The sequence below is a fragment of the Anopheles funestus genome, chromosome 3RL (assembly GCF_943734845.2).
Source record: "Anopheles funestus chromosome 3RL, idAnoFuneDA-416_04, whole genome shotgun sequence".
NCBI lineage: Eukaryota > Metazoa > Arthropoda > Insecta > Diptera > Culicidae > Anopheles > Anopheles funestus.
The window spans coordinates 3,195,800-3,218,890 of record NC_064599.1 but is presented as its reverse complement, the minus strand read 5'-3'; the positions used below and the strand labels follow the sequence as shown (position 1 = coordinate 3,218,890).

At 44.9% G+C, this 23,091-nt stretch overlaps 3 protein-coding genes across 7 annotated transcripts in view; 1 reads left to right on the top strand and 2 right to left on the bottom strand.

Moving 5' to 3' along the window:
- The window catches only part of LOC125771128 (serine/threonine-protein phosphatase 4 regulatory subunit 1-like), a 103,443-nt gene extending 94,880 nt beyond the window's left edge, over positions 1-8,563 (bottom strand). The window contains exons 1-3 of the mRNA XM_049441459.1: positions 8,414-8,563; positions 6,952-7,462; positions 5,570-5,654 (exon numbers count right to left, since the gene is read on the bottom strand). Coding sequence (XP_049297416.1) covers positions 5,570-5,654; positions 6,952-6,961 — 95 coding nt within the window. The 5' untranslated portion in view covers positions 6,962-7,462; positions 8,414-8,563. The remainder of the gene's footprint in view (positions 1-5,569; positions 5,655-6,951; positions 7,463-8,413) is intronic.
- Positions 8,564-9,626: 1,063 nt separating this feature from the next.
- LOC125771167 (U1 small nuclear ribonucleoprotein 70 kDa) lies at positions 9,627-14,982 on the top strand. Its single transcript, XM_049441557.1, has 6 exons — positions 9,627-9,962; positions 10,060-10,242; positions 10,312-10,456; positions 12,854-13,105; positions 13,175-13,543; positions 13,863-14,982. The coding sequence occupies exons 1-6, from the start codon at positions 9,819-9,821 to the stop codon at positions 14,048-14,050; spliced, it is 1,281 nt and encodes a 426-aa protein (XP_049297514.1). The 5' UTR covers positions 9,627-9,818; the 3' UTR covers positions 14,051-14,982.
- Positions 14,983-15,107: 125 nt separating this feature from the next.
- LOC125771139 (uncharacterized) lies at positions 15,108-21,562 on the bottom strand. 5 transcript variants are annotated; one of them, XM_049441509.1, is made up of 3 exons: positions 21,269-21,562; positions 18,216-18,364; positions 15,108-18,139 (listed from the first exon to the last, which is right to left on the bottom strand). In XM_049441509.1, exons 2-3 carry the CDS (start codon positions 18,362-18,364, stop codon positions 15,301-15,303), a joined length of 2,988 nt encoding a protein of 995 aa, XP_049297466.1. In that variant the 5' UTR covers positions 21,269-21,562; the 3' UTR covers positions 15,108-15,300. The 5 variants fall into 5 exon arrangements, with proteins under 5 accessions (XP_049297466.1, XP_049297465.1, XP_049297463.1 ...); XM_049441508.1 differs by having other exon boundaries at positions 21,295-21,562; XM_049441506.1 differs by lacking the exon at positions 21,269-21,562 and adding an exon at positions 21,014-21,242.
- Positions 21,563-23,091: the final 1,529 nt, after the last annotated feature.

Below are 23,091 nucleotides of genomic sequence, written 5' to 3'. Positions count from 1 at the left end.
ACATTCACTTCGCCCTTCATTAGAAACCTCAAGACCCCCAGCACCCATTCCCTCTCCTGAAGCTGTCCCTGGAAGCCAGAACCGGCCAGGATGGAATAAAATTCCCATCTTTTACGATGCCGTTTTTATGTTTGTAATTCCACCATTATACACACATAATTTTCGGACAATTTTACCGCATCCAACCCTTAGTCCCATCAGCATCGTGGCTGGAATTTCGTGTGTGTGTGTTTTTTTTTTTACAATTCAAAATTACTGTTTCTGTGCTTGCGCTTTGTTCCATTTGCCTTTTTGGCTGGATCGTATGCCTTGTGCCTTTCGTTGTGCGCATTTTCCATTTTCCCCTCCTGGCACTATATGTAGAGTGTAGCCCCTCCACCGCGGGTTACACGTTAAGCCATGCATGCATGTGACGGAATGCATTTTACAGATCCACCCTGTATTGCATTAATGACACACCGGCCAGAAGGAGGAAAACAGCATTTTTTAATTTTATTATTCAAAATAAATTAAAGCCAATAATTGGATACCCGATCGGTTGTGTAGACGGAATGGTTGGGCGAACGATACGCGGGACTGGTGAAAGGTGGTTCCATATAAAACAGCAGCCTAACGTGGTGGTTCTAAAATCCCCAAAAATTGAACAAAAATACTATTGCCAGATGGTTAATATGTCTGAAATGTTGCATTTTTTTTAGTTTGCATATTACGGCTTTAGTTTGTTTCTAAACAAACTAAAGCCGTAATATCCGTTAACATCATGTCTAAGACATTCATGTTAGATGGTCTCTAGATCCATAGCCAGTACAATTGCTGGAAGTTCCCAGTATTGGATACGATCGTAAGGGAATTGAGCGAGCTTTTAGATAATGACATTGTAGTAAAGTTGAGCAATCAATACTTCCAGTACGTGGCCACCCAAAAACATTTATTGCGCCATGCGACGTCTTTCGGCGAGCCCAAGAAGCAGACTCTGGCTGGAATCAAGTCTATCTTCAAGAAATACAAGGAGTACGATCTTCAAGGAATTGTGGAATATGAATTCTAGTAATTGATTGCAGCAAGTAATCACCTCTTCTTCGGAGGTAACGAGGACCTTGCGAAGGTCTTGAATATCTGTAAAGGTTATCAATTGGAAAAGTTACTGAGATACTGTTGAAGTTGCTGTCAGCCAACATTTTTCTTCAAAAACTTGGGCAAACATAAGGCACTTCGTCCGCCATGTTTGAAGAGTCACATCAGACGATCCAACAAAAGTTTTGCGATAGATTGACAGCAATCCTGCGATAAACCGGGTAAAATCTCAATTCATACTGTAATTATCATTAAAATAATCGTAACATAATGAAGTTCTGATTTACAGTGACCGGGCGGGCACAGTTCAATTGTGTAATAGCGCGCAAAGTACGTTCCGGCAAACGAGAGAAAGAAAAAAAAAGAACAGGCTATTAACCCTACCTTTCACACACATGCAAGTTAGCACATTATCACACAGTATGTGTTTGCTAGATCCCGGGGACGGGTTTACGGGTTAAAGGGGGACACCAGGAACAGGATTTCGTAGCCGCACTCCTAGGGCCAATCGCAATTAAGCACCCGTGCGCAAAAGGGTTCTCCTCGGCGGAGGGAAACTCAGCTCTAGTACCTGAGGACCGTCTGCCCGGCATGGATCCATGGACATTGGTGCGGGAAATCTAACTCCAGATAAATTCGATTATAATTGTTCCCATTCTTTGCGCTAGAGAAGTGGATGAAGCAACAACAAAAAAAACCCCAGCCCCGAATCGTACCGAACGTGCGCACCGGATGATTTCAATTGCATAGGACTTTTGTCAGCTGGTTCTTTCCGCCAGTCTCGACAGATACTTCTCAAGGACCAATTGAAGAAGGAAGAAGAAGAAATCACAAAACTCATCGACCGAGGGCAGTCTGGTGCAGGCAATTGACGGCAGCACAGGAGGACTCTCTACGTTGCAGACCACCGGAAACCGGGAGAGCTGAAACCAGTTCCGAAGGGCCGCTCATCCTAAGAAGCAGCGCATACACACGCATCGTTTTTCCATTCTTTTTTTTCACATACACATGTTAATACACGTTTTGCACAGTTCGAACCAGTGTGGAAGCCCCCAGTGTTCCGTGATTCAGGAGCAACGCAGCACAACAGTGAAATCATACCCAAATTTCACTCTATCCACTTTTCCCTATTTTCCACGGCCACTAAACTAAAAAGGATACATCGTATATGTGTGTTTCGTGCGACAAAAACACATCCTGTCGCTTTGGTTAGCTTTGGCTGCGGGGAAGAATGGGAAGAATAACGGATGGAGGTGAAAAACGTGTTCACCCCTTTTTCGCATGCACTTTTCGCTGCATCTGAGAGAAGTCGGTCCTAACAAAAAAAAAAAATACTCGGGACACATTCTCCGCACGAGGGGAAATGAGTTTTGCGAAATGGTGGTGCTATTTTGCATCTATCTCAGTGTCGTCGGCTTCCCTCCTTCCCCCTGTCCTCCCTCTCCCACCCCTCGGCCCTCCCGTGTCTGGTAGGCCTGTCTGTCTGCTTATACCCTTCCACCAGAGTCTGCTGCCGGTTACGTTCATTAGTACCCCAAAAGGGAAAAAGAACCCGGGGTGTCACTGTGACATCCCCGTCGGCTGTGCGTATGTGTGTACAAGGGGGGAGTTCGGGTTTGATGGGAATGTGCGCGTCGGACAAGAAGGGAACCACATTTTGAGTAACCTGGCGCATACACAACGGCTACAACAACAACATGAAATGAAACGCCAGACACATTGAAGTAGGTCGGGAACTCGTCGAAAGCGACCATCGTCCGTCGACCTCGTCTGGTTTCGCAGTTTCGCCTTTTTCTCGCTCTCTCTCTATCTTTCTTCTTCATTCACTCGCTCACACTTTCGGTCGGTATCGGTGCCGCATATTGGTGTCTCCCGTGCAGTATGTCCACCGTCCTTTGCAACACCTTACCTTTCCTCCTTCTCTCCCCAAGTCCCCCATTCCAGATGCAGTGCCAATTTCGTCCCCTTTCCAGATCCAGCCATCCACATCTCTTACTGGAACGGTGAGAAGTTTCCTTCGAACCGACTAGAAAGCGACTCATGGTGCACTTTTCCTTATCTGTTCCTTCACACGGTTTGCCATTCTTTTACCTCGCCAGCACATATGCACAAACAATTCGCCACCGTTACATTGTTGCAATTACAGAAACGTGCGTAGAAAGTGCATACATACACGCTGCAGCGACAGTTCTCCGTGCATGATGAAGTTGTAGAATGTGAAGGAAAGCAATTGGATAATAAACAATTTTTTAGTTTCGTGTGTGTTTTTTTCCATAATTGTTTTTTTCCGGCATGCAAAAAGTTTTATAATTTAATAAAGCTATTTCATGTTTTATTCATTGTTGCATTTAGTACAAATAAAAAAATTATAAATGAAGCACAACCATTTATCAACCCTAAACAGAAAACACATTTTGCTCCTGCTGTTTGATCATCGCACATTTCCTTCTTTTTTCTTCTTTTGCCACACACGCATTTCCGAACCGGCTCTCGTAAAGCTATCCTTCCGCGCCATGAATGCCAAGAAGACGGATGAGAAATGCACGAACACACACACACACACGCACAATATACCGAAAATAGATTGCAAAACAAATGCGAAAAAATTAACGTTTTAAGCGCGCTTCTCGTGTGTCTAGACGATCGCGGTGTGCTAAAATTATGTTCGAATTTGTGCGTGTATATGCACACACACACACGCACACAGGGTGCAAACCACTGCACAGACGACAGACGGCAGCAAAAAAAGGGGCAAAAAGCAATACCTACGGAGAAGAAAATCCGTCTCGACCGGTAACAAAAAGTGTTAATGCTAAAAATATCAAATATAACAACAAGATCAACACTTCGCGAAAAAAAAAGGAACAAAAAAAAAACTAAAAGCAAACAACGAAAAAAAAACAACACACACGACCAACTAAGCCTTCAAACGGCAAACCACAGACTAACATCAACACCCCCAGCCCGAAGCGCAACTGGCTTAATTTGCCCACGTTGCGAGGGAAAAGGCGCGAACCAAACGCAACAAGAAATGTGCCACCACAGAGCGAAACGAGAGGAAAATTAGCGAACGATCGAAATGCAGCTATTGAGACACAGCGTACGAATCTGCACGTTATCGTAATAAATGCAATGTCCAAGCTGTGAGACTGTGAACAACGCGAGAGGTTTTGTTTTATTTTATTGTGCATCTTACAGTGAAAGAGAACCCATTGGTAATGGCAAATTAATGTCCTTCAGTTTGAATTTTCAACATTTATTTAAAGGATTATGCATTTCTTCTTCTGATTGAACATACGCTAAAACCTATAAAAGACAATCGTGCTACCCACCGCCAGGTGGCGCTTCTACAAAAGATCACAATCGTATTTCAGTTGATATCTCGTCGCGACGAAAAGCGTGCCCCACTGTACGACGAGATGGCAACAAGAAGAGATACGACAAAGTGAAGTGCAAAAATTCAATCCGTCGTACGGTCGAATTATAATTATATATGTATACATATATTGCCGTCCGTCTCGCTAGTGGCGCATTGCTGGCGCAGAGTGCATCTTGACGGCACATATGCAGCACACACAGCCAAACATGCCCGTACACATACAGCTGGACACGTGTGAAGTACACATATGCACATCGCACGTCTAGACACGCTCGTATTCTTCGGTCGCGGCAAATTGAGAATCGCTTCCGGTCTGTGCCGAAGGTCTGCGTTGCCACACTCCACCACAATGTGCTCGAGACCGTTTTTCCCTTCATTTCCCTTCGATGACGTGCTCCACCAGTACGCGCGAGTGGCTCTGCCGGTCGCTGCGACCATCCTGCGGTTGGATGGGGTAAGAAATTCAAACCTTATCCCGTTCCTCGTTGCCTACTGATCCGGAGCACCCGTCGTTCTATGGGCTAAGAATATGTCTCTTTTATCCATAACGGTTTGGATCTGTATGGCAAATGCAATTGCGATTCTCCTTAATTGCTCGCCTAGTGTCGTCGGATGGGATACCCGGTCTGTGCACACGATGCCGTCTAGTGCGCGTCTTATTGACGTACCAGCGTCTTTAAATGCTTTCGTGTTGAGGTAGTCAGTACCGTTTGCCAAAACGGCCGATGTCGCGTTTCTGGTTCGCGGATAATGTACGCCGCAGACCACTGGCGGCAACATTGTAGCGGTGCTACATTATGCACTTTTTGCGCTTGGTGTGGTGCTTGCTTGTTTATGTGATGACATGAGACAGTGACAAGATTTTTTACTAGGCTCGTTTTTGTTGCCGAACAGTACCATCGTTTGTAAGCTGAATTATACTTAAGACGTGCAGTCTGGGTTCAATTATGATTTACCAACTACGGGTTATTCAAACACACATGCTACGGGTAAAGTACACATTATACAAAAAAAGGGAATTATACATTATTTATATTGAAAAATGCATTGTGATGTAAATAAATTCTGTAATCAGTGGTAAAAGATAAAACAGATGTACAAAAGAATTGAACGTACCTTGCATGTTTTTCCTTTGCAGTGGCGATCTTCTTCAGAGAACTAACCGGATCTCTTTCGTCGACCAAGTCGCCGAAATTGGGAGCTGAAAAATAATTTTGAAATACGAAACATTTTATTAACTAAAAATAGGTGAAAAAACATCGTGAGTGGTGATGGTGACATTACAAAACGATCCTGTGCCCTGACTATATTCACCATTTACATTGCCGAGCGAAATTTGGAGCGAATTGCCTTTTGCTTCACCATGCACAGTAGCGCTATCGTGCATTCGAGCGGCTTTTTGCGGAAGCTTACTGTAACGTCGCGCAATTCCAACAGATGTCGCTTTGTGTTATTAACTGATAATTGTAAAACAAATTCCTCAGCTTTATCCTAGCTGTCCGCATCGTCTTGATTTTAATTAAATCAAATTAAAGCCTATTCACTTTTAATTTGTATCCTTTAAAGAGGTCAACATAACGATGGTATCAAAACAAACTACAACCGGCACATTTCTGGCACCAAATAAACATCAAACACGTTCGAAATCAACAATCGACAAGCGTTTAATGCAAAATAATTGACAAACGTAATTTCTCCACACACTTACACAACGCGTAGAAGGCGTACAGCACGCTAAAAAAAAGGTTTTAGCTGGTTCGAAAGCCTAGTAACATAAACCGTTCGTACGCAAAGGTTCTAACGGTTCTTTAGAAGAAAACTTCGGCTATGCAACATCGAACACCAGCTGCCAATGGTCGCAGCTCGATGATGCGTACAACAACCTATCGGTACTAAACTGCACCTACCATCGGCCGTTTCTTGAATGGTTGTACCCATTGCAGTGACGAGTGTTTCCCTAGCATTACGTGCACTGTGTACATTCGGTATGATTTTAAAACCACTCCTATCTCTCTTATCATTCCACAACCGGTGGCTCACGGTGGAAGCAGCCTTCCGCTGCCTGTTTCTTCTTGTTGTGCGGCGTGCCATCGTACCAGCACCACTGGGTTTTTGCGTACGCTTGCGGCCCTCTGATTTCGACTGTTTCCGTGCACAGGTTGCAAACTAATCAGTTACCGTGGGCATTTGATTTCTCCTCTGCCTAGCTTCGGCCATGATTACTATTCGTCGTTTGTTCGGTAGCTAAAATCATATCGATATTATGATTGTGTTCCATTTGGTGACTCGATGTAAAAAACCCTTCGTGCCGAAGTTCATACAGGCAATGATTTGCGCGCCAAGCGTAGGTGCTAGTCTTTGTTACGTTCATTTAAAGAACGAAAGCACTCTCGTGTGCCTTTATTTTGGAATCTTGTGCCACACACCATATTCTCACAAACGTTTATCACAGCAACCGGAGTGATTTGATGGTGGGTATCGAATGCAATCCAACTTACCGAAAAACATTTTCCCTGCCTCGTCACGTAAACGTTCTGCTTGCCGGCGATATTTGATAGAATTTTAACGGTGCACGAAGTTGCAGGACACGACGATCGTTGGCCACACCGTTGGGGCATCCAGAGCAGAACACGCCAAGGGGCAAACTATTCGCGATGTTTTCGCACAGATGAACGCCGAACGCTTCTAGGCAAGGCCACACAAGATGATAAACACAACTGTTTGTTTCGTTTCTGTTTTGTTTAGCCACTAAAATTACGATCGGAATTTAATGCCACTGTACATACGAAACGGCTACTACCGGGGAGGGAATCGGGTTTGGTACAACACCAAAGATGTGCATACAAAGACACACACACGCGCGCACACACACTTTACGAACGTTGCAAACGCGGAAGGATCAAAAGGATTCGGGAACTTTTCGATCGAACGCGTACGGGATGCATCGATTGTGACGTACTTTTGTTACTCCCCCAAAAAACGCTACGGAGTTCGGCTAACACAAAATACCTAAAATCGAAAAGAAATGCATTGATTATTGGATGGTAGAGGGGTGCCGGCGGAGAAGCGATCTGCGATATTCCGACAGAGAAATGTCAAATGCCAGATGATGATTGCTGCAAGCGCAAGATTTGTTCATTGTTTGCATGGTTTCCTTGGATTAGATTCGTTTACGCCGGTTCGGACGAACAAACAACTATGGAGACCTGTCATTACTCTTCGGGATGCCTTCATCAAACGGCCACGAAAGACACATAGGCCCTCGAAAGGGGAGAAGAAGCATTGGTTGGGTGGCAGGCAGAGGCCTGGGAAGTAGATGGGATGCAATATCTCTGATAACGCGACAAATTTAAGCTCACTCGCCCAGCAGATAAGATCGTAACAACGGCGTCACACGCACGGTCGCGATACTGCTGCTGCTGCTGCTAGAAAGAATAACTCGTTCGCTGCTTTTCGTACGTCGTGTTTTAATGTTTCTTTGTTTCTTTACCGTCTGCACGCACTGCCAAAGCAAAATGGCTATCAGAAAACGGTAGAGAATTGTGTGTGCATTCGCGTTCCGCCGCGCGCACACACACACACACCGCTCCTTTCTTCGGGTGCTCGTCGTTCGAAGCGCTACGCATTGATTTCACAATGCAGGTACGAGTCTTTCGTGCGTGCGTGCGTCCATAGCGCGCTACAACAAACAACAAAAAAATAACAGTGGAAAAGTAGGGGAAATAACACGGCACACCAAAACACCCGCTCCTACTACGCATTCCATCCTCCACACGCACTTCTTAAGGGCTCCAGATCCACTGGCTCTGTGGTGGCGACACACGATTACGTGCACCGCGTACTGTTTTGTTTATTTGTCACCCCTTCTACTGCACAGGTCACTGCACCGTTGCGGCAACGGGGAACACGCACAAATTGTACACGGAAGTGCAAATGCACAGCAAAAGCGCGTAATTTTACCTCACATCCAAAAAACGAGATGCGTATCTTTTCTTCTCGTTTTAAAGGGCACACACAAACACTGGTACACAAACACACGCTCGGGAATTTTTTTGACAGCTGTGAAGCGACACACCACCTAAGTACCAGATCTTTCACCGGGCGGAAGTTTCACGCTGTTCCACAGGGCGGTAGAGTGGTTTTCTCACTTTTCCGATTTATGAGCAGCTTTTCCTCCTGTTATTTAGAATTGTTCTGGATGACAAGGTAGCCAATCAATTCATCATTTTGCTCTATATTCTGTTTTAACACGTTGTGTGTCATGTCTATCAATTTTGATATACAGTGAAGTTTCCTGGGGGGCCATGTCTATCATTTTTGATAGACAGTAGTCGTCATTTTCAAACTGTTATTTTTACGCGGTGGCTGCGCTTTTCTACTTACAACCTTCGGCAAATAATAAGATAAGACTTTTATGAAACTAATTACATAGTTGGTTTTCGCAAATCTTCAGTCCATCAATTTATAAAAGTATATTTTTTGGATGCCTTTTTGCGAAAAATCTTAACGTTTTGTTCATATTGCTATCTCTTATGTCGCGCCGTTTGATTGTCTGCAGTGCGAGTGAGACAAATATATGCTTGAACAACAGACGATGGAACGGCGCCTCACAAGAGATAGCAATATGAACAAAACGTCAGATTTTTCGAAAAAAGGCATCCTAAAAATATACTTTTATAAATTAATTTACTAAGGATTTCCGAAAACCAACTATATAATTAGGTTCATTAAAGTCTAATCTGCATATTTGCCGAAGGTTTTTTGTAAAAATGTGGTATCTCCGCGGAGAAATAACAGTTTGAAATTTACATTTCCTGGGGGGCCATGTCTATCAAAAATCAGTCAATTTGTAAACAAAAACGCCGTGGCGTGCTAGGAAACATCACCAAAATAAGTGTGGCACACAACGTGTTAATTATACAAATAAAATCGTTCCTATTCTAGCAATCAACACTTCTTGAATGCATATAAAGTGCTGCAGAAAATAATTACCCTCTTTAAGGCTTGCAACATATTGTGTATTGTTCTCCATTACTTCAAAACGCGTTTTAACCTTCCTTTATCATTTTTCAGTTTAATTGATTTTGCGTAAGTTTTTTAAACTCGCATCAACCGTACATTTTAATGTTGAAGCGTTTCTACAGCGCTGAAGCGTTTCTCTATTGTTGACGTTCCAACTGTCATCCGGAGGTAGTTTTCTTCTGCTTCACGCGTTCTCAAACAATGCAGTTTGTGCTGGTGCTGATGGGAAAAAGATAATTTACAAGCTTGGAGTGCATTTCCAATGTTTAAAACACACCTAACTTTCAAGTGAAAACCATTGTGCATTGCCGGGTGATACAGTTCAGTCAAAAATCGAACCGAAATGACGCAGTATTTACCTCCGAACTTGCTTGCTCTGTTCGCACCCCGCGACCCTATTCCGTACCTACCGCCTCCGGACAAGCTGCCCCATGAAAAGAAATCACAGGGCTACTTAGGGGTGGGAAGTTTTTTGGAATGTTTTGAGGTACGTTTTAAGGCTCTTCGTGTAGTATAAAGTGCTAGTTTTTAGCTAAATACAACCCGCTAATGCTCCTGTTTCGCGACCCCATTGTTACCCACAGGATCCAAAGGATACGCCACCGCCGACGCGAGTGGAAACGCGAGAGGAGCGATTAGAAAGGCGTCGAAGGGAACGTGCGGAACAGGTAGCCTACAAGCTCGAAAGAGAGATAGCTACTTGGGATCCGAACCAGCTACTGGAAGCGACAGAGGATCCGTTCAAAACATTGTTCGTGGCTCGGATTGTAAGTGCAACAAACCACAAGCAACCTTACGTTTTCGCTATATCATTTATTGTGCCTTTCCCTTTGCAGAACTATGACACCTCGGAATCAAAACTTCGACGAGAGTTTGAAATTTACGGTAATATAAAGAAGATTATTATGAACAACGACAAGGAAACGGGCAAACCGCGTGGATACGCATTTATTGAGTATGAACATGAACGAGACATGCATGGTAAGTACCGGGAAGAACGGTTTCGTAGTGGTTTCCTTTGAAGCTACGACTCCTGCTGGAATCGCTCCAGTTTGGTTCCATCCATCCAAACGACCTCCCCCGTTTTAGCGTACACACGCTCGGTGTGTTGTAAAGAATCGATGGATCGGTTGTCAACCGCAAGTTTGTATGAGTTTTACATGCAGTTGAACGACCCAAGTCGTCTGCTTTGCCCTTAGAAACAGCTCTCGACTGTTTCTATTCTACGCGTTGGTTAGTATGCTTGTCTAGACTAAGTGTATGATGTAGTGACACAGATAACAAGACTCTTCCAAAAAGTGATCGCAAAGCTTTTTACATCGTATGGTGCATAATGCACGGTTTTAGGTTGTCTCTGGTGCGTCCAGGATGTAACGATAAAAAGCAACGTAAGAGGTTTAATCCAGTGCTCATTTAACTCCAAAAATGATAAGCTTGAGTAACCGTTTTATATTGTAGATTTCGCTCTGCGGAACTTACAACCCAGCAACACACAATCACACACGTACTCTGTTAAAGAAGGTACACGTTTTGGGTAGGTTTGTATGTGTAGGCAATCGTAGTTGCAAATTGGTAAGAGAAGATCAAAACTTATACCCGGTCGGTCGCTTTATTGTTTCCTGAACATTTCCATCCATACAGCAGCAGAAAACGAAAGTAGTATCTTCAATCACGGAGTGTAGCGAACTCTTCGGGCTTAACCCCAGGGTGGGTGATTGTAGCATGTAACGCTGATGTGCCCCAACTCAGCGTAACGCCTGTTTGTTTAATGGCAACTTGGCCCTAGGGCACATACTTGTGACTCCCGTCAATGAATGTTCTGTGAACGGCACAAACCGTAAGCAGAGGAGAATTGACGGGAATGATGGGACGTGTTCGAATAAATTGTCGATATTACATCGTAAATGTGCTCAATAGTAGGTCCGTGAATACACACTTTCTATCGCATAAACTGAACCCGGAACGGAAACGCTTCATTTGCCAGCCGTATGTAAGTATTCGCAAACGCGTACTTCATGGGTAAGCTGATTGTGATGTGGTAATAATGACGGTAAACTGCCTGTTGTAAGTTACACGCAAACGAATCGTAAGTCCTTAATTGAATTCTGTAAATTCATTGATTGTGTCATTTGGAGGTACGGGTGCCGGCCGAGGTTACGGTTGCTGCTGCTGTTATGGTTAATGACAATATGATGGTTAGTATGTTGCCGATACCGGAGGTGTTACGATCAGTGGTGATGATAGCAAATAGGTAAAATAGCAAAAATTTGATGTACGAAATACACATAAAAACACACATACATACACATAACCGAAAGGCAACGGTTATGCTGCTAGGTACATCATACCGCCACGTTTTAGACCGCGCACTCCCCCTCCCGGTGGTTAGTAGGTACACCACGCGGTTCCTTGTTTTTTTTCTCAAGTATCAGAACTCGGCGGTACAGTATCGTCCTTGTCGTCGTTGTCCCAACAATTGTTCCAACGCATCACAAATGTACACGCGTGGACGTAGGAAGGGATACAATAGCTAACGTTTTTTTTGTTCTCTGCGCATTTGCAACCTTTTTCCCTTACGTAAGTATGGTGTGCGCATCGCAGGTAAACGGTAACGTAACGACAAAACGATGTGGTTAAGGTACGAATCTGTGCAGAAATGTGGGACCTCAGACATACTGAGGAGAGGTGTGACAAACGAACACTAAAGTATTGACTGACGAGGCTGCTAATAGCGTTCTGTGTCGTTAGTGCATTTTTACTTTGCTCATAATTTACTATTCCGGACAGATCCCTTTCCCCGGGTAGGTATCATCCAATCGATCTCTTATCCGCAAACAGCAACAGTGCAATCGCTTTCAATCGTTTAGTCAGGAGTATCGTATCAGCGGAGCCAATAAACAAAATTCCTTCCATTACTACTAATATTTGTACCCTTAGCTATATCTAAACTTCTTCTCCCACGTGTTGGTTCTGCGGGTTCAAGGAGCAAAAAAAAAATAATCAGATTGCCATATACGTTCCGGTACGTTGTGTTGTAGAATGTAAAAAAAACTCCCGAGACATAAGTGCATTTTGTGGAACTCTCATTGCCATTTTCCTTTACACATTTCGCATCGTGTGTCGTGCCACCGGTGGGTCCCAGCCGGCGAATGTATGGCGCGACCCGAGCCACGAGCTCTCGACCCGCTTTTTGTACTATTTTCTGTTTTCTTTTGACTCTCTTTTTCCCGCCCTGTCGCGCATTGTCACTATGTATCCCTCTGCTGTGCGTGTACAAATGAACTGAATGTGTATGATATGTATGACTGCCTTCGGTCTGCAACAACTTCAACAATGGCTCTCATTCTCATCGCCTGACGGGGACGGTAAACTTTACAGCGGCCTACAAGCATGCGGATGGTAAGAAAATAGACGGTAAGCGCGTCCTGGTGGACGTGGAACGGGCCCGTACGGTGAAGGGATGGCTTCCGAGACGGTTAGGTGGTGGATTGGGTGGCACACGACGTGGTGGACCGGACGTTAACATCAAACATTCTGGCCGTGAGGACAACGAACGTGAGCGGGAACGTTATCGGCTCGAACGCGAACGAGAGGATCGCGATCGTCGGGAACGAGATCGACCAGATAATCGTAAGTGTGGCATAAAACAAACCATTACGGAACGAATCAATTAATTTGATGTCAATTTTTGTTTTGCAGGATTCGATCGCCGGCGATCTCGTTCTCGTGATCGTGACCGTCGCCACCGTAGCCGATCAAAGGATCGCAGCAGGCGAAGGCGCAGTCGCGAGCGGGAAATGGATGATCGCGGTGAGCGGTGGGATAAGGATCGGGAACGTGAACGTGAGCGCAGCCGGGATCGGGACAAGGATCGTAAGCGCAAACGTAGTCGCTCTCGTGATCGCGACCGGGCAGAGAAAAGTCGCCATAAGCGTAGTGACCGCGATCGGGGCGATCGGGATCGAATGGATCGTGCCGGTGGCTCCGGAAACGGTGGCGCTGAACGTAAGGAGCGAAAACCAGAATTCCGCGAGGGAGAAATCAAAATCAAGGAGGAACCAATCGATGGTAAGTATCGCAGTGTGGAAGGGAAAACGTAGAAAGGAAGAAAACCTTTTGCAACATTTGGATCAGCAGTTCTTTTTAAAAGCTTAAAGATGCTAGTGCGTTGATCTCGAGTTATGTTGCTAGAGTAGTGTTCACACTTACGCGAAATTCCAGGGCTATCAGTTGTAAAGTTTTAACTGTTTGGTAGTATCAAAATTTCGTACATGTTTTACAAGCCTTTTGTAAAAACTTTACCTAAATATCTTTCAAACGTTTACTTGTATGACGTTTGATTTTTTATTTGTCATTTATTTATCGTTATTGTTCGTTGTTGTTGCAGATTATCCCGACTACAGTGCCCAGTACTCTCAGTACCAGTCGCAGGTTAAGTATGAAGATGGGGAGGAAGAGAAATATCGTCCGCACGAGCACGAACCTCCACACCTTAGAGCGGACAACGGACGCGGCTACGTTACTGCTAATGGTGACGATGATGACGCGGACTACGATGATGGGCAGGGCTACTAGACGAGCGTAATGGAGACGAGGCCAGCGGTTTCCCTGCCGAAGAAAATAGAACAAACGGTAGACAAACATAACACTGGTAATAGCCGGTCTTCGAAACAAAACAAAAAAATGCCCTGCGAATGCATCATTCGTTTGCTAGATGAATTGTTTCGCAGTTGTTTTTTTTTGTATAAGATTCTTAGATCTTAATTTTTTCCTCTATCCGATCGCCAATAATGAGTACGATGTAAAAAGGGTACACATAGTGCACTGTTAGGTTTTTGCATTAATTTTGATTTGGTATCATTTTTTATTTGACTTGAAAACGGTTCTTTCTGATTTCGAGCATGCGAGAAATCATCTATCTTTTAACCCTTTGTTTGGTTCCGTGCTAAAACCAGACGATTGTTTTAATAAATCGTTGTATTATTCCAAAACAAAATTTAAAATCAACTGATCAAAATTAATGCAACAACCTAATATGCATCCTTGCAACGTACGATACACATGGGCACGATCGTTTGTGGTCAAATAATCGCTTGTTCAAAGCGCATTTTGAAATTCCATGCGCTATGCTATTGCATATTCGAGGTAAGAACACGCTTTCGCCGATTATTCGGACACCGTTTGGAAGAGATAATTTCCTAACAAAAATTTTGCGTGTAAGTGGGCTTCGTACGAATGTGAATTAGCTTTTAAATGGTAAGGTAACATGTGCATGCTCACATAGAGAGGACACGGTAATACTGACATACTGGTTCACTGCGTCGGTACAGTAACTTGGGAGTCATACAAGGTGAACACTATACAATTATTCTCCAAAATATCTATTCAACGACTCAGCGAATACTTTCCATTATGCATCTGTGGAATGAAACTTCACGACCGAGTTTTCAGTAGCACTGTGTTTTCATAGGTAAATAAAGCTAGCAGTTAATACAGCATCTTACAAATGGCTACGCTGGGTGAATAGGAAGAAAACAAAATACTTGAAAAGAAAGGAACTGAAAACCTAAAGGTAAGTAAAATCACTTTTCAAATGTAAAATCAATTCAAAACGCAGAACACGATCGCTTGATTCGTTTCAACATCATTTATTCTATCACTAAAACAAGGCAAGAAGATGTTAAAGCATATCTGCAGGTGCGTAAAGCGAACACGAACGTTACGCATGCTAAAGCGACCGTTTTCGGTGCGGTAACAATTATAATACTGACTAATGTAGAACTGTTTTTTTTTTACGCCCCAAGAACTATCCATCATTCGACAGTTCACTCGATGAGTTTCTCCTGGGAAAGGAACTTCAGCAACGTGGAATGTTCACTATGCCCGTGCTCATTGTTTACCGGTCGTGATATGGTAGTTGCGTCTTCCGTAGTTTTGGAAGCATCTTTTGCCGGATCTACCTTCAACAAAGGCTTACTTTCATGCACATTCCCGATCGGTTCTGTTTTTTCTTGTTGCCTATCCTCCTCAGTGTTGTGGTGCTGTGTTGGGCGATTCGTCCGCGTTAGTACTTTCATCAGCAGTGCATCGGAACTGTTCCGGTGCTCCAGCACCTTCTTGCGCTGTGGATGCTGCGGAATGGAACGTTCCTCCTGCTGGTCGGTTCGTTGCTCGTGCAGTTTCGTGATGTCTTCAAACATTTCCGCCGACTGTGAGTCGGATCGTTCGCGACCCTGTCCAAACGGATACTGGCGCTGAAGATCGTATCCAAGAAAACCATCAGAACCGCGACGTAATCGGCGGTTTGGTTCCTGAAATTCTTCCCCAAACGATGGTCGCAGTATGTTGTGTTTGGAAAACCAGCTGCCAACGTCTTCGATGCTTTCCTTGCGCATTCCATACGACGCACTGTGTGTCGGTGGCTTTACAGCTATCCGATCGCCTGCGGTGACCTCGTCAGTTCCAACGGAGGACAGCATTGTGGTAGAACCGTCGGACTCTGTACCAAACCAATCGCTCATATATTCAATGCTATCCCGACGACGTCCACCTCCGTGCTTGAGGCCATGCTCAATCTTTGGCAGCTCACCGACGACTTCCGATTTCTCGATCTTTTCAAACTCCGGATCGAAACAATCGTCCATGTCGGACGAGGAGCGACTTGAGCCGACTAGTTGTATCGTGACATTTTCCAGCTGCTTGTCACCGTCGGAACTCGTCTGGGACAGCTTCTCCAACAGCTTGGACACGTTCGGGTTGGTAGGGTTTGGTTCGTTCAACTCTGCGCTGAGTGCATCTTCCAAGAACGTTTGGAATTGTTCGATGATATTTTCCTTATTGTCGGAAGCGCTATAAACGCAATCTAGCACATTCACTACGTCGTGGTGAGGTAGTACTTTGCTGGATTCGATGAACGACCCCAAACAGAACTGTCGTAAGCTGCTATCTTCCACATCGTCTACCAGGAATGAGGCCGCCGATAAGGTTGGTACAGAATTACTGAGCACATCCTTTTCTGGTTCAACTGATTCTGGGTCTGTCGAGGCTTCCGAGTGCTTGCGTGTCGGTACCTCTGGGGGTGCGAGTTGTGAAGCAGAGTCAGATGTTACTACCGTCCTATCACCGATCGTAAAGCTCGGACCGCTAGGACCGTCTGTGGTAGGTGTTGAAGACTGACATACAGGGGGTTCGTTTGATTTCCATGAAATCTTGCGCGTTGTCAGCTTGGACTTTGGTTTGACCAGCTCATCCGCACCCGAAGAACGATGTGCATAATCCTCCGGTGTGAAACGTTCGACACTGATACGGGTGCGCTGCAAGTCCACGGCCGAGAATGATCCAGAGCTGGAACTTTTCGTCAGCACCGGACGCTGCGGAGTGTCCGGACGGGGTGACGGCTCTTTGGCAAGATTTTCGGTAGTCGGCATAGATATGATGCGTTTGAGCATGCGTGGCGTATGCGCCTTGGGCTCTTCGTCATCTTTTGACGGTTGAAGTGATGTCGAGTTGGCGGTAAACTGTGTCTCAGATAGACTCTTCTGGAACCGGGGTGGTTCTGGTGGTGGCGGTAAGAGGGATGCCGTTTCGCGTGGCTTCGTTTTTTGTTTGGTTCGTACCGGTCGCACGGCACTGTTCTGCTCACCATCCGATCCTCCCGACGAAGGATCCACATCGATCGGTTTGTAGCGAGAGAAATCTCGGCTAGGTTTACGTGGCGCATGTTCTATGGAGGCTTCCGTACGTATTACATTTCCCACCGAAGCGTCCCGTTCGTGTGCTTGCAGCTTTTCGTGCATATGATCGTGATCGTCACAGATGTGTTTGCTTTTACGGCGTTTCGGTACGATAAGTGGTTCCTCCACCGGTTGCATCCCTTCGTATCGTACGCTGTCGTTGTAGTCTTCCAACATCGCCATTAGAAATTCGGCCCGCCGACCGATCTGATTGTCCCGCGAAACCGTACGATCAATGTATTTCATCAAGTCTTCCCCTTCCGTCTTATTCGGGCTTGGTGAAACGCTGGACTCGCGTGTCTCCAACTGTTTCTCCATCTTCGGACGCACTTCGACCGACACCGTGTCCTGACTCTCGACGAATTTTTCTATCTTATCAACATCATCCCGTACCAGGCTCGGGTTTGATTTATCCTTTTTCGTCTTCTTTTGCTCCTCCCGGGAGGACATCTCTTGATCCGGGGAAAGTGAATCGGCCAATCGTTCACCAAAGAATTTGTCCGATTTTCGATTACCCACACGCGGTATCTGTGAGGTGGATGGTGTTTTTTCCAGCTCAGCCGTAGTGGGAACTTTGGAGAAATCGCTGAACGCATCATTGCTGGCATCGATCTCGAAACAGGACGTTTGGCGTGCTGGAAGTGCTGCTACATCTGGGCGAGGCGGTGGCACACTGGCGGGTCGTGTAACGGATGGAACGTCACACGAGTGACGACGGCTTTCACGTCCGAAAACATCCTGAAATCCGTTCTTCACCTTCAGCGCTTCATCGGAGCGATAGCGTCCATCAAGGGTGGCTCCACGCTTTTTGCGCGGAGGTGCAACTGGGGGTGTATCGATAACTTTTTGCTGACGACCACTACCATCCGGTACGTACAATCCGACACTCTGCCATCCCGTAGTCGTGGTAGTTTTCTTGGACGCATCAACTCTACAATTGGAAAAAAATGGTGACGGAGGTGAGAAAACATCTGATCCAAGGTGAGTTAATGTTCGCTTCTACTTACGCGCTGCGGGAAAAGTACGTCTTGCGCATCGGCTGTGTTTTCCCTTTGCCAAGTCCGTTCGGGCAGATTACGCTGCTAAAGTTACTGAATGCGTTCCCGGTGCTGGGTGACGAGCCTGTCCGAGGCTCTTTGCACAGCGCGTTACCCATCTGGTGGAGTAGAAGCAGAACGTGTTTTGAGATGGAGCTCCAATCAAACACACACATATCGACGATCTGACGCGATTTAAATGATCGACATGTAACGAAATGATGAAGTTGACCTAACGCACTCTTTTAATATTGGTCCCGCGTAAAGAATGGGTGGAGGTAGTTTCATTTCACAGCAGTCAGAAGTTCAAGTTTAATCAAGCAATACGGCTTCGACGACTGGGAAGAGATTCAGCGGCTAGTGTGTGATTGGGTGTACTCCGCAACTCGGACTGCCCATTTACGGAAACTTGTTATTAGTCATAGTCGAATAATGGTACTCCGTGTATGATGATGACAAGCAACGAAAAAAAGGTAGGAGTCAACAATCTTTTCAAACTATGAGTACAGCCGTCTTTTTAACATATTATTAGCCCCTTAGAAAATGGAATCCGAAACTGGTTACCACCGTTTGGGAAGTGTTGTTCATATTTAAATTTATAAAACAGTAGTGAGCAACAGTAGTAGTGAGGAATATATCCTGCAAAGTGCAGAACAAATGAATAGCCTATTGATGATCTCACAAGGATTTTTAGTAAATTTAAAACAAATGGTTTACTCTTCTCTTTTTTCGTACGATTCCCCCCAACTTTTTCCTATCACGAAGCTAAGAGCAAAGCAAAATCTTGTCGAGAACCGAACGTCGTTAATGATGAGCGTTTAGTGACATCGCTCCCCTACCAATACGGTCTGTTTACATCTTCCATTTGCGCCTTCGGTGCCATCCGGTTGGATGTAAAAACGATTGAAACTGTGCTAATTGTCCCCGTCTAGCAAGCGTCACCGGGCAGCAATGACCACGACGGTTGCCTCGAACCAATTAGCCCCCCGATCAGAAAATGTGACCGATCATGGACTTTGGCGTGCTCGATACGTTCGTTCGGTATTTGGTAGTGATGTCCACTCCACACGTTTTGATGGATATCCAAACGATTTTTGTTGTACTGCAATGCCAAATATTATCCGAGATCAATTCTGAGATGAAATTTGCACATTGACGATAATTGAATGTATATATCCATCGGGATGTGGGAAGTGGAATTTTATTTTTGGTAAACATTCTAAACGTTCTATGTTGTTTTGTGCTTTTTAAAATGCAAATATCCAGAGATCTCTTGATCGTCGACATTAATATTGAAAGATATTATGAACTGACGATCAAAATAACTTATTTATGATGTACACAATAATCTCTTCTTCTCTTTGAAGTATATCTAGATGACAAAAGGTGCATCTTCTATAGCTGCGTCGCCCTTTATCGTGATGTAACGAGAAAATTGTCAAGGTAGATCACCAGCCCACTCATCCAACGACGCTGATAAATGACTATAAACGGTTATAATGAGCGGACACACTCGTATTTTCGTTTTTTGTTTCCTTCACGTCACGTACATAACATTGCCGGCGGGATTGTAAGGGGGCCGGGACGGGCCGACAAAATTTTACACGCTTGTACAACCGACAACAATCGGTTGTGATATCATACCGTAAATGGGTGAAGGGAGATTGTTGGTTGAGCAGAAGAGGAAGCTTCCAATCATAATGCTAGTGATGACAGCTGTAAAACCTTGATAAACTTTTATACTATCATCCACTGGATTGCTTCTAGCTTTTGAGAACGTTTGACTAAAAGAGCACAAAACCCCAACATTACTACGTCCAAGTCCAATATGATCCAGGAGTACCTTCTTGAACTGTTTTGACAGTTTTTTTGCTACCAAAATGCTAGCTTTATCCACTCGCTTTGCACAATGTTCCAAAATGGTGCACCAACTTCATCCCCCAAAAACCATTAAGCCGATCTTCGAGGCGTGAAACGTGATTACGTGATCGGGTCACATGACACGACGCTATAGCCACACGGGAATAGTTTTTCGCGCACCGAACGGGAAACTATAGCATCGCCGGAGCCAGGTGACTCTGTTCTGTACAGTTGGGTTCACTCTTCGCTCAATGTGTTCTGTGTGTCTGGTTGGTTTTGTTTACATTTGCCCCCCAGGGTCCCTCCGGCGTGTGTTGCATTCCGCGAGAGATACCAACCGCGCGCGCGTTCGATGACATGATCGCTGCAGTATCCGTCACACACCTGAGGCGCCATTCCAGAAATGACTGCACCGCTGGAGGTCATTTAAACGCACCACACACATACACACACGGCACACACTGTTTGGGGGGGACAGGGTGTTATAAGCCCACACATAGAGAGCATCAGCCAACCAACACCAAAAAAAAAACACAATCGCGTTTTGCATTCAAAACATGATGTCATCTTAACGTTCCGGTCTCGCTCATCACGCGCGTCTTGTGCTGATCTTTACAGGCAAAGGAAGAGAAAAGAAAATCACATAGCTAATTGCGCGCGACATCTCCCTTCGAAAAAGGGCGACGAGATCGTGATGAGCAATCCGATTGACTGCGTCGGTGACGTTGAGTAGATGCTTTAGAACCCTGCTTTCGAAACTGCACGCGATTCACCCTCTACTTAACTTTCCACTAACAAGACGTGATGTCGTGATCGTGTTTAATGATCGTATTTAATAATAATCAAACACAGCACCTTAGCAAATTAAAAACAAAAAAAAACGTCATCACAACCAGCAAAACACTCACTGTCATAGAACAAACTCTCGGTTTCCTATCCATTTAACCTTCCGCGGTGGCGCTAGTCAAGGTTTTAACAATTTGTTTTGGTTAAGATAACAGTCGCGTCCGACCGAAAAGCTTAGAAACCTGTCGGTTTCGAAAACAAAACCCCGTCTCCATATTCTAATTTGGGCTAAATCGAACTGCCTTATCTCCACTGTCAGCCGTCACGTTGCCACTACGCTTTAACCGAAACGGAACGAGTTTAGCCGTAGACTTCACCTTGTAACCGACGCCCTGCAGCTCACCTTTTCTGCCTTGCCAACGGTGCCAACGTGTAAAAAACCCCTGACGTCGGTGTGTGAGTTTCGTTGTACACTGACCCGTCTACTATTACCGACCGGTAACTCGTTGAATACTAGCGATTACTGAACCACAGAATTCTGGCTGGAGCTAAGCTTTTGATCCTCCGTGCTTTTTTTCTTTTCTCGGCCGTACGATGTGATCGCGCTCGGTACCGGGAAACGACTAACACCAGCCGTTTGGAGTTTTATCGTGTTCGCATCGTGGATCCACGATGTAGTGATCACGATCACGAGCAAAAGCGGTGTATCGCGCGAACGAATGGAGCGCGTTCTATTGTTTGTGCAAACACACTTTACGGGGGGAGGGGGGGTAGGGGGCGGGTGGGGGGTGCATTATATCCCCCACCCTTGCATCGGAGAGTTGCGCGCTCGCTAAAGGGGAAGCTGGATAAAGCATTCAGCTGAAACTTCATCTTGTTTCTCTCATTTATTTTTTGTATGTATTTATTCTCCACACATTCACAAAAAGCGATCTTACGCTCACGTACGTTTCGCGTTCGTTTCGGTAATAATTCCCTAGTTCCGTTTGTTTTTGCAATCGGTTAATCGTAAACATTCTTTTTTTGTGTGTTTTTTGGTATGAAATGGTAGATGTTTCCCTTGTCCCTAGTGGTGTGCTTTGCAACCGGTTTTTTTCAGTTGAATCAACGGCCCAAGTGACGTCACGATGTGGTGGTACTTACGCACACACCCCTGGATGGGATCGAGCACTATATTGTGTACTTTCAAAAACCCTTAAAGTGATTGGTAAGAACGTGGCAAACGACTGTAGCTAATTTGCTTTCGCCTCTATTGCACCCTCTGCGAATGGAAAGGTAAACATTGGATATCTGTTCCCGCTGGTTCCCTCACACCTGTGTAGCCTTTGTGCTCCATTAGTTACCCACGTGACAATATAGGGGATGGTTGTACCCGTGTTCACACACATATATGCTTCGCTTTCGATCGGTGGATTATCGTTTGAATGTCACTGCTAGGGGGAGAGTGACACTCTGTTTACTAACACCGGTCATCAGTGGGTCAAAGTTGAAGATGACCCACGACGCTCCGTCGATCGATCGATTCCAGGATGGGGACGAGGACGTCCACATGTCATATTTTATGAGTCAACCGAGATAGCTGAGCTCATCAGCAAACGTGTAGCGATATCAAATTATTTATACTCTACCCTCAGGTAAACACCCAGGAAGTCGCCTTGGTCTCTTCCAACTGCAAGCCGGACGGATCATTGTCCGATTGATGAAGGCTTTGCAGTAGTGAATGATAGGTTTTTTTTATTTTATTTTAAATCATTTACACTAAACCATCATTCGTGCCAGGTCAATTCATGGCCAGTAAGGGAGAATTCGTCAGTTTTGTCAGCTGGCAGCTAGGATTATGATTTCGTGTACATGCACACATCACACGCTCTGGCAATGGTAAACGGGTATGCGATGGTCACGGTAATTCGATGCTCTGAACCGTTCGTGATCGTTGCCATGATATTTTGCATGGTTTTTTGGGGGGGTTTTATTACATCTTTATTGCGTTTTTTTTTCTTTCTTTCTAAAGATTAGCTGTGAGATTTATAGAAAGGGAGGCACACGGGCAATAGTTTTCGTTGCTTGTACAGCTTTATGTGTCATTAACCCTTCTCGATTGTTTCATGCATGTTGTTTTAAAATGAAACAAGAACAGCTCGTATTACAATGACCTGTTGAAGGTATGGAATACAAAGAGTTTAAAAATGTTAACCTTGGT

Coding starts and splice junctions, on each gene's coding strand:
- LOC125771167 (XM_049441557.1), top strand. CDS start 9,819: ATGACGCAGTATTTACCTCCGAACTTGCTTGCTCTGTTCGCACCCCGC. Junction 9,963..10,059: donor GTTTTTTGGAATGTTTTGAG/GTACGTTTTAAG, acceptor TGTTACCCACAG/GATCCAAAGGATACGCCACC. Junction 13,544..13,862: donor CAAGGAGGAACCAATCGATG/GTAAGTATCGCA, acceptor TTGTTGTTGCAG/ATTATCCCGACTACAGTGCC.
- LOC125771139 (XM_049441505.1), bottom strand. CDS start 20,531: ATGACCTCCAGCGGTGCAGTCATTTCTGGAATGGCGCCTCAG. Junction 18,365..20,489: donor TTTCTGGAATGGCGCCTCAG/GTGTGTGACGGA, acceptor CTACTCCACCAG/ATGGGTAACGCGCTGTGCAA. Junction 18,140..18,215: donor ACGTACTTTTCCCGCAGCGC/GTAAGTAGAAGC, acceptor TTCCAATTGTAG/AGTTGATGCGTCCAAGAAAA.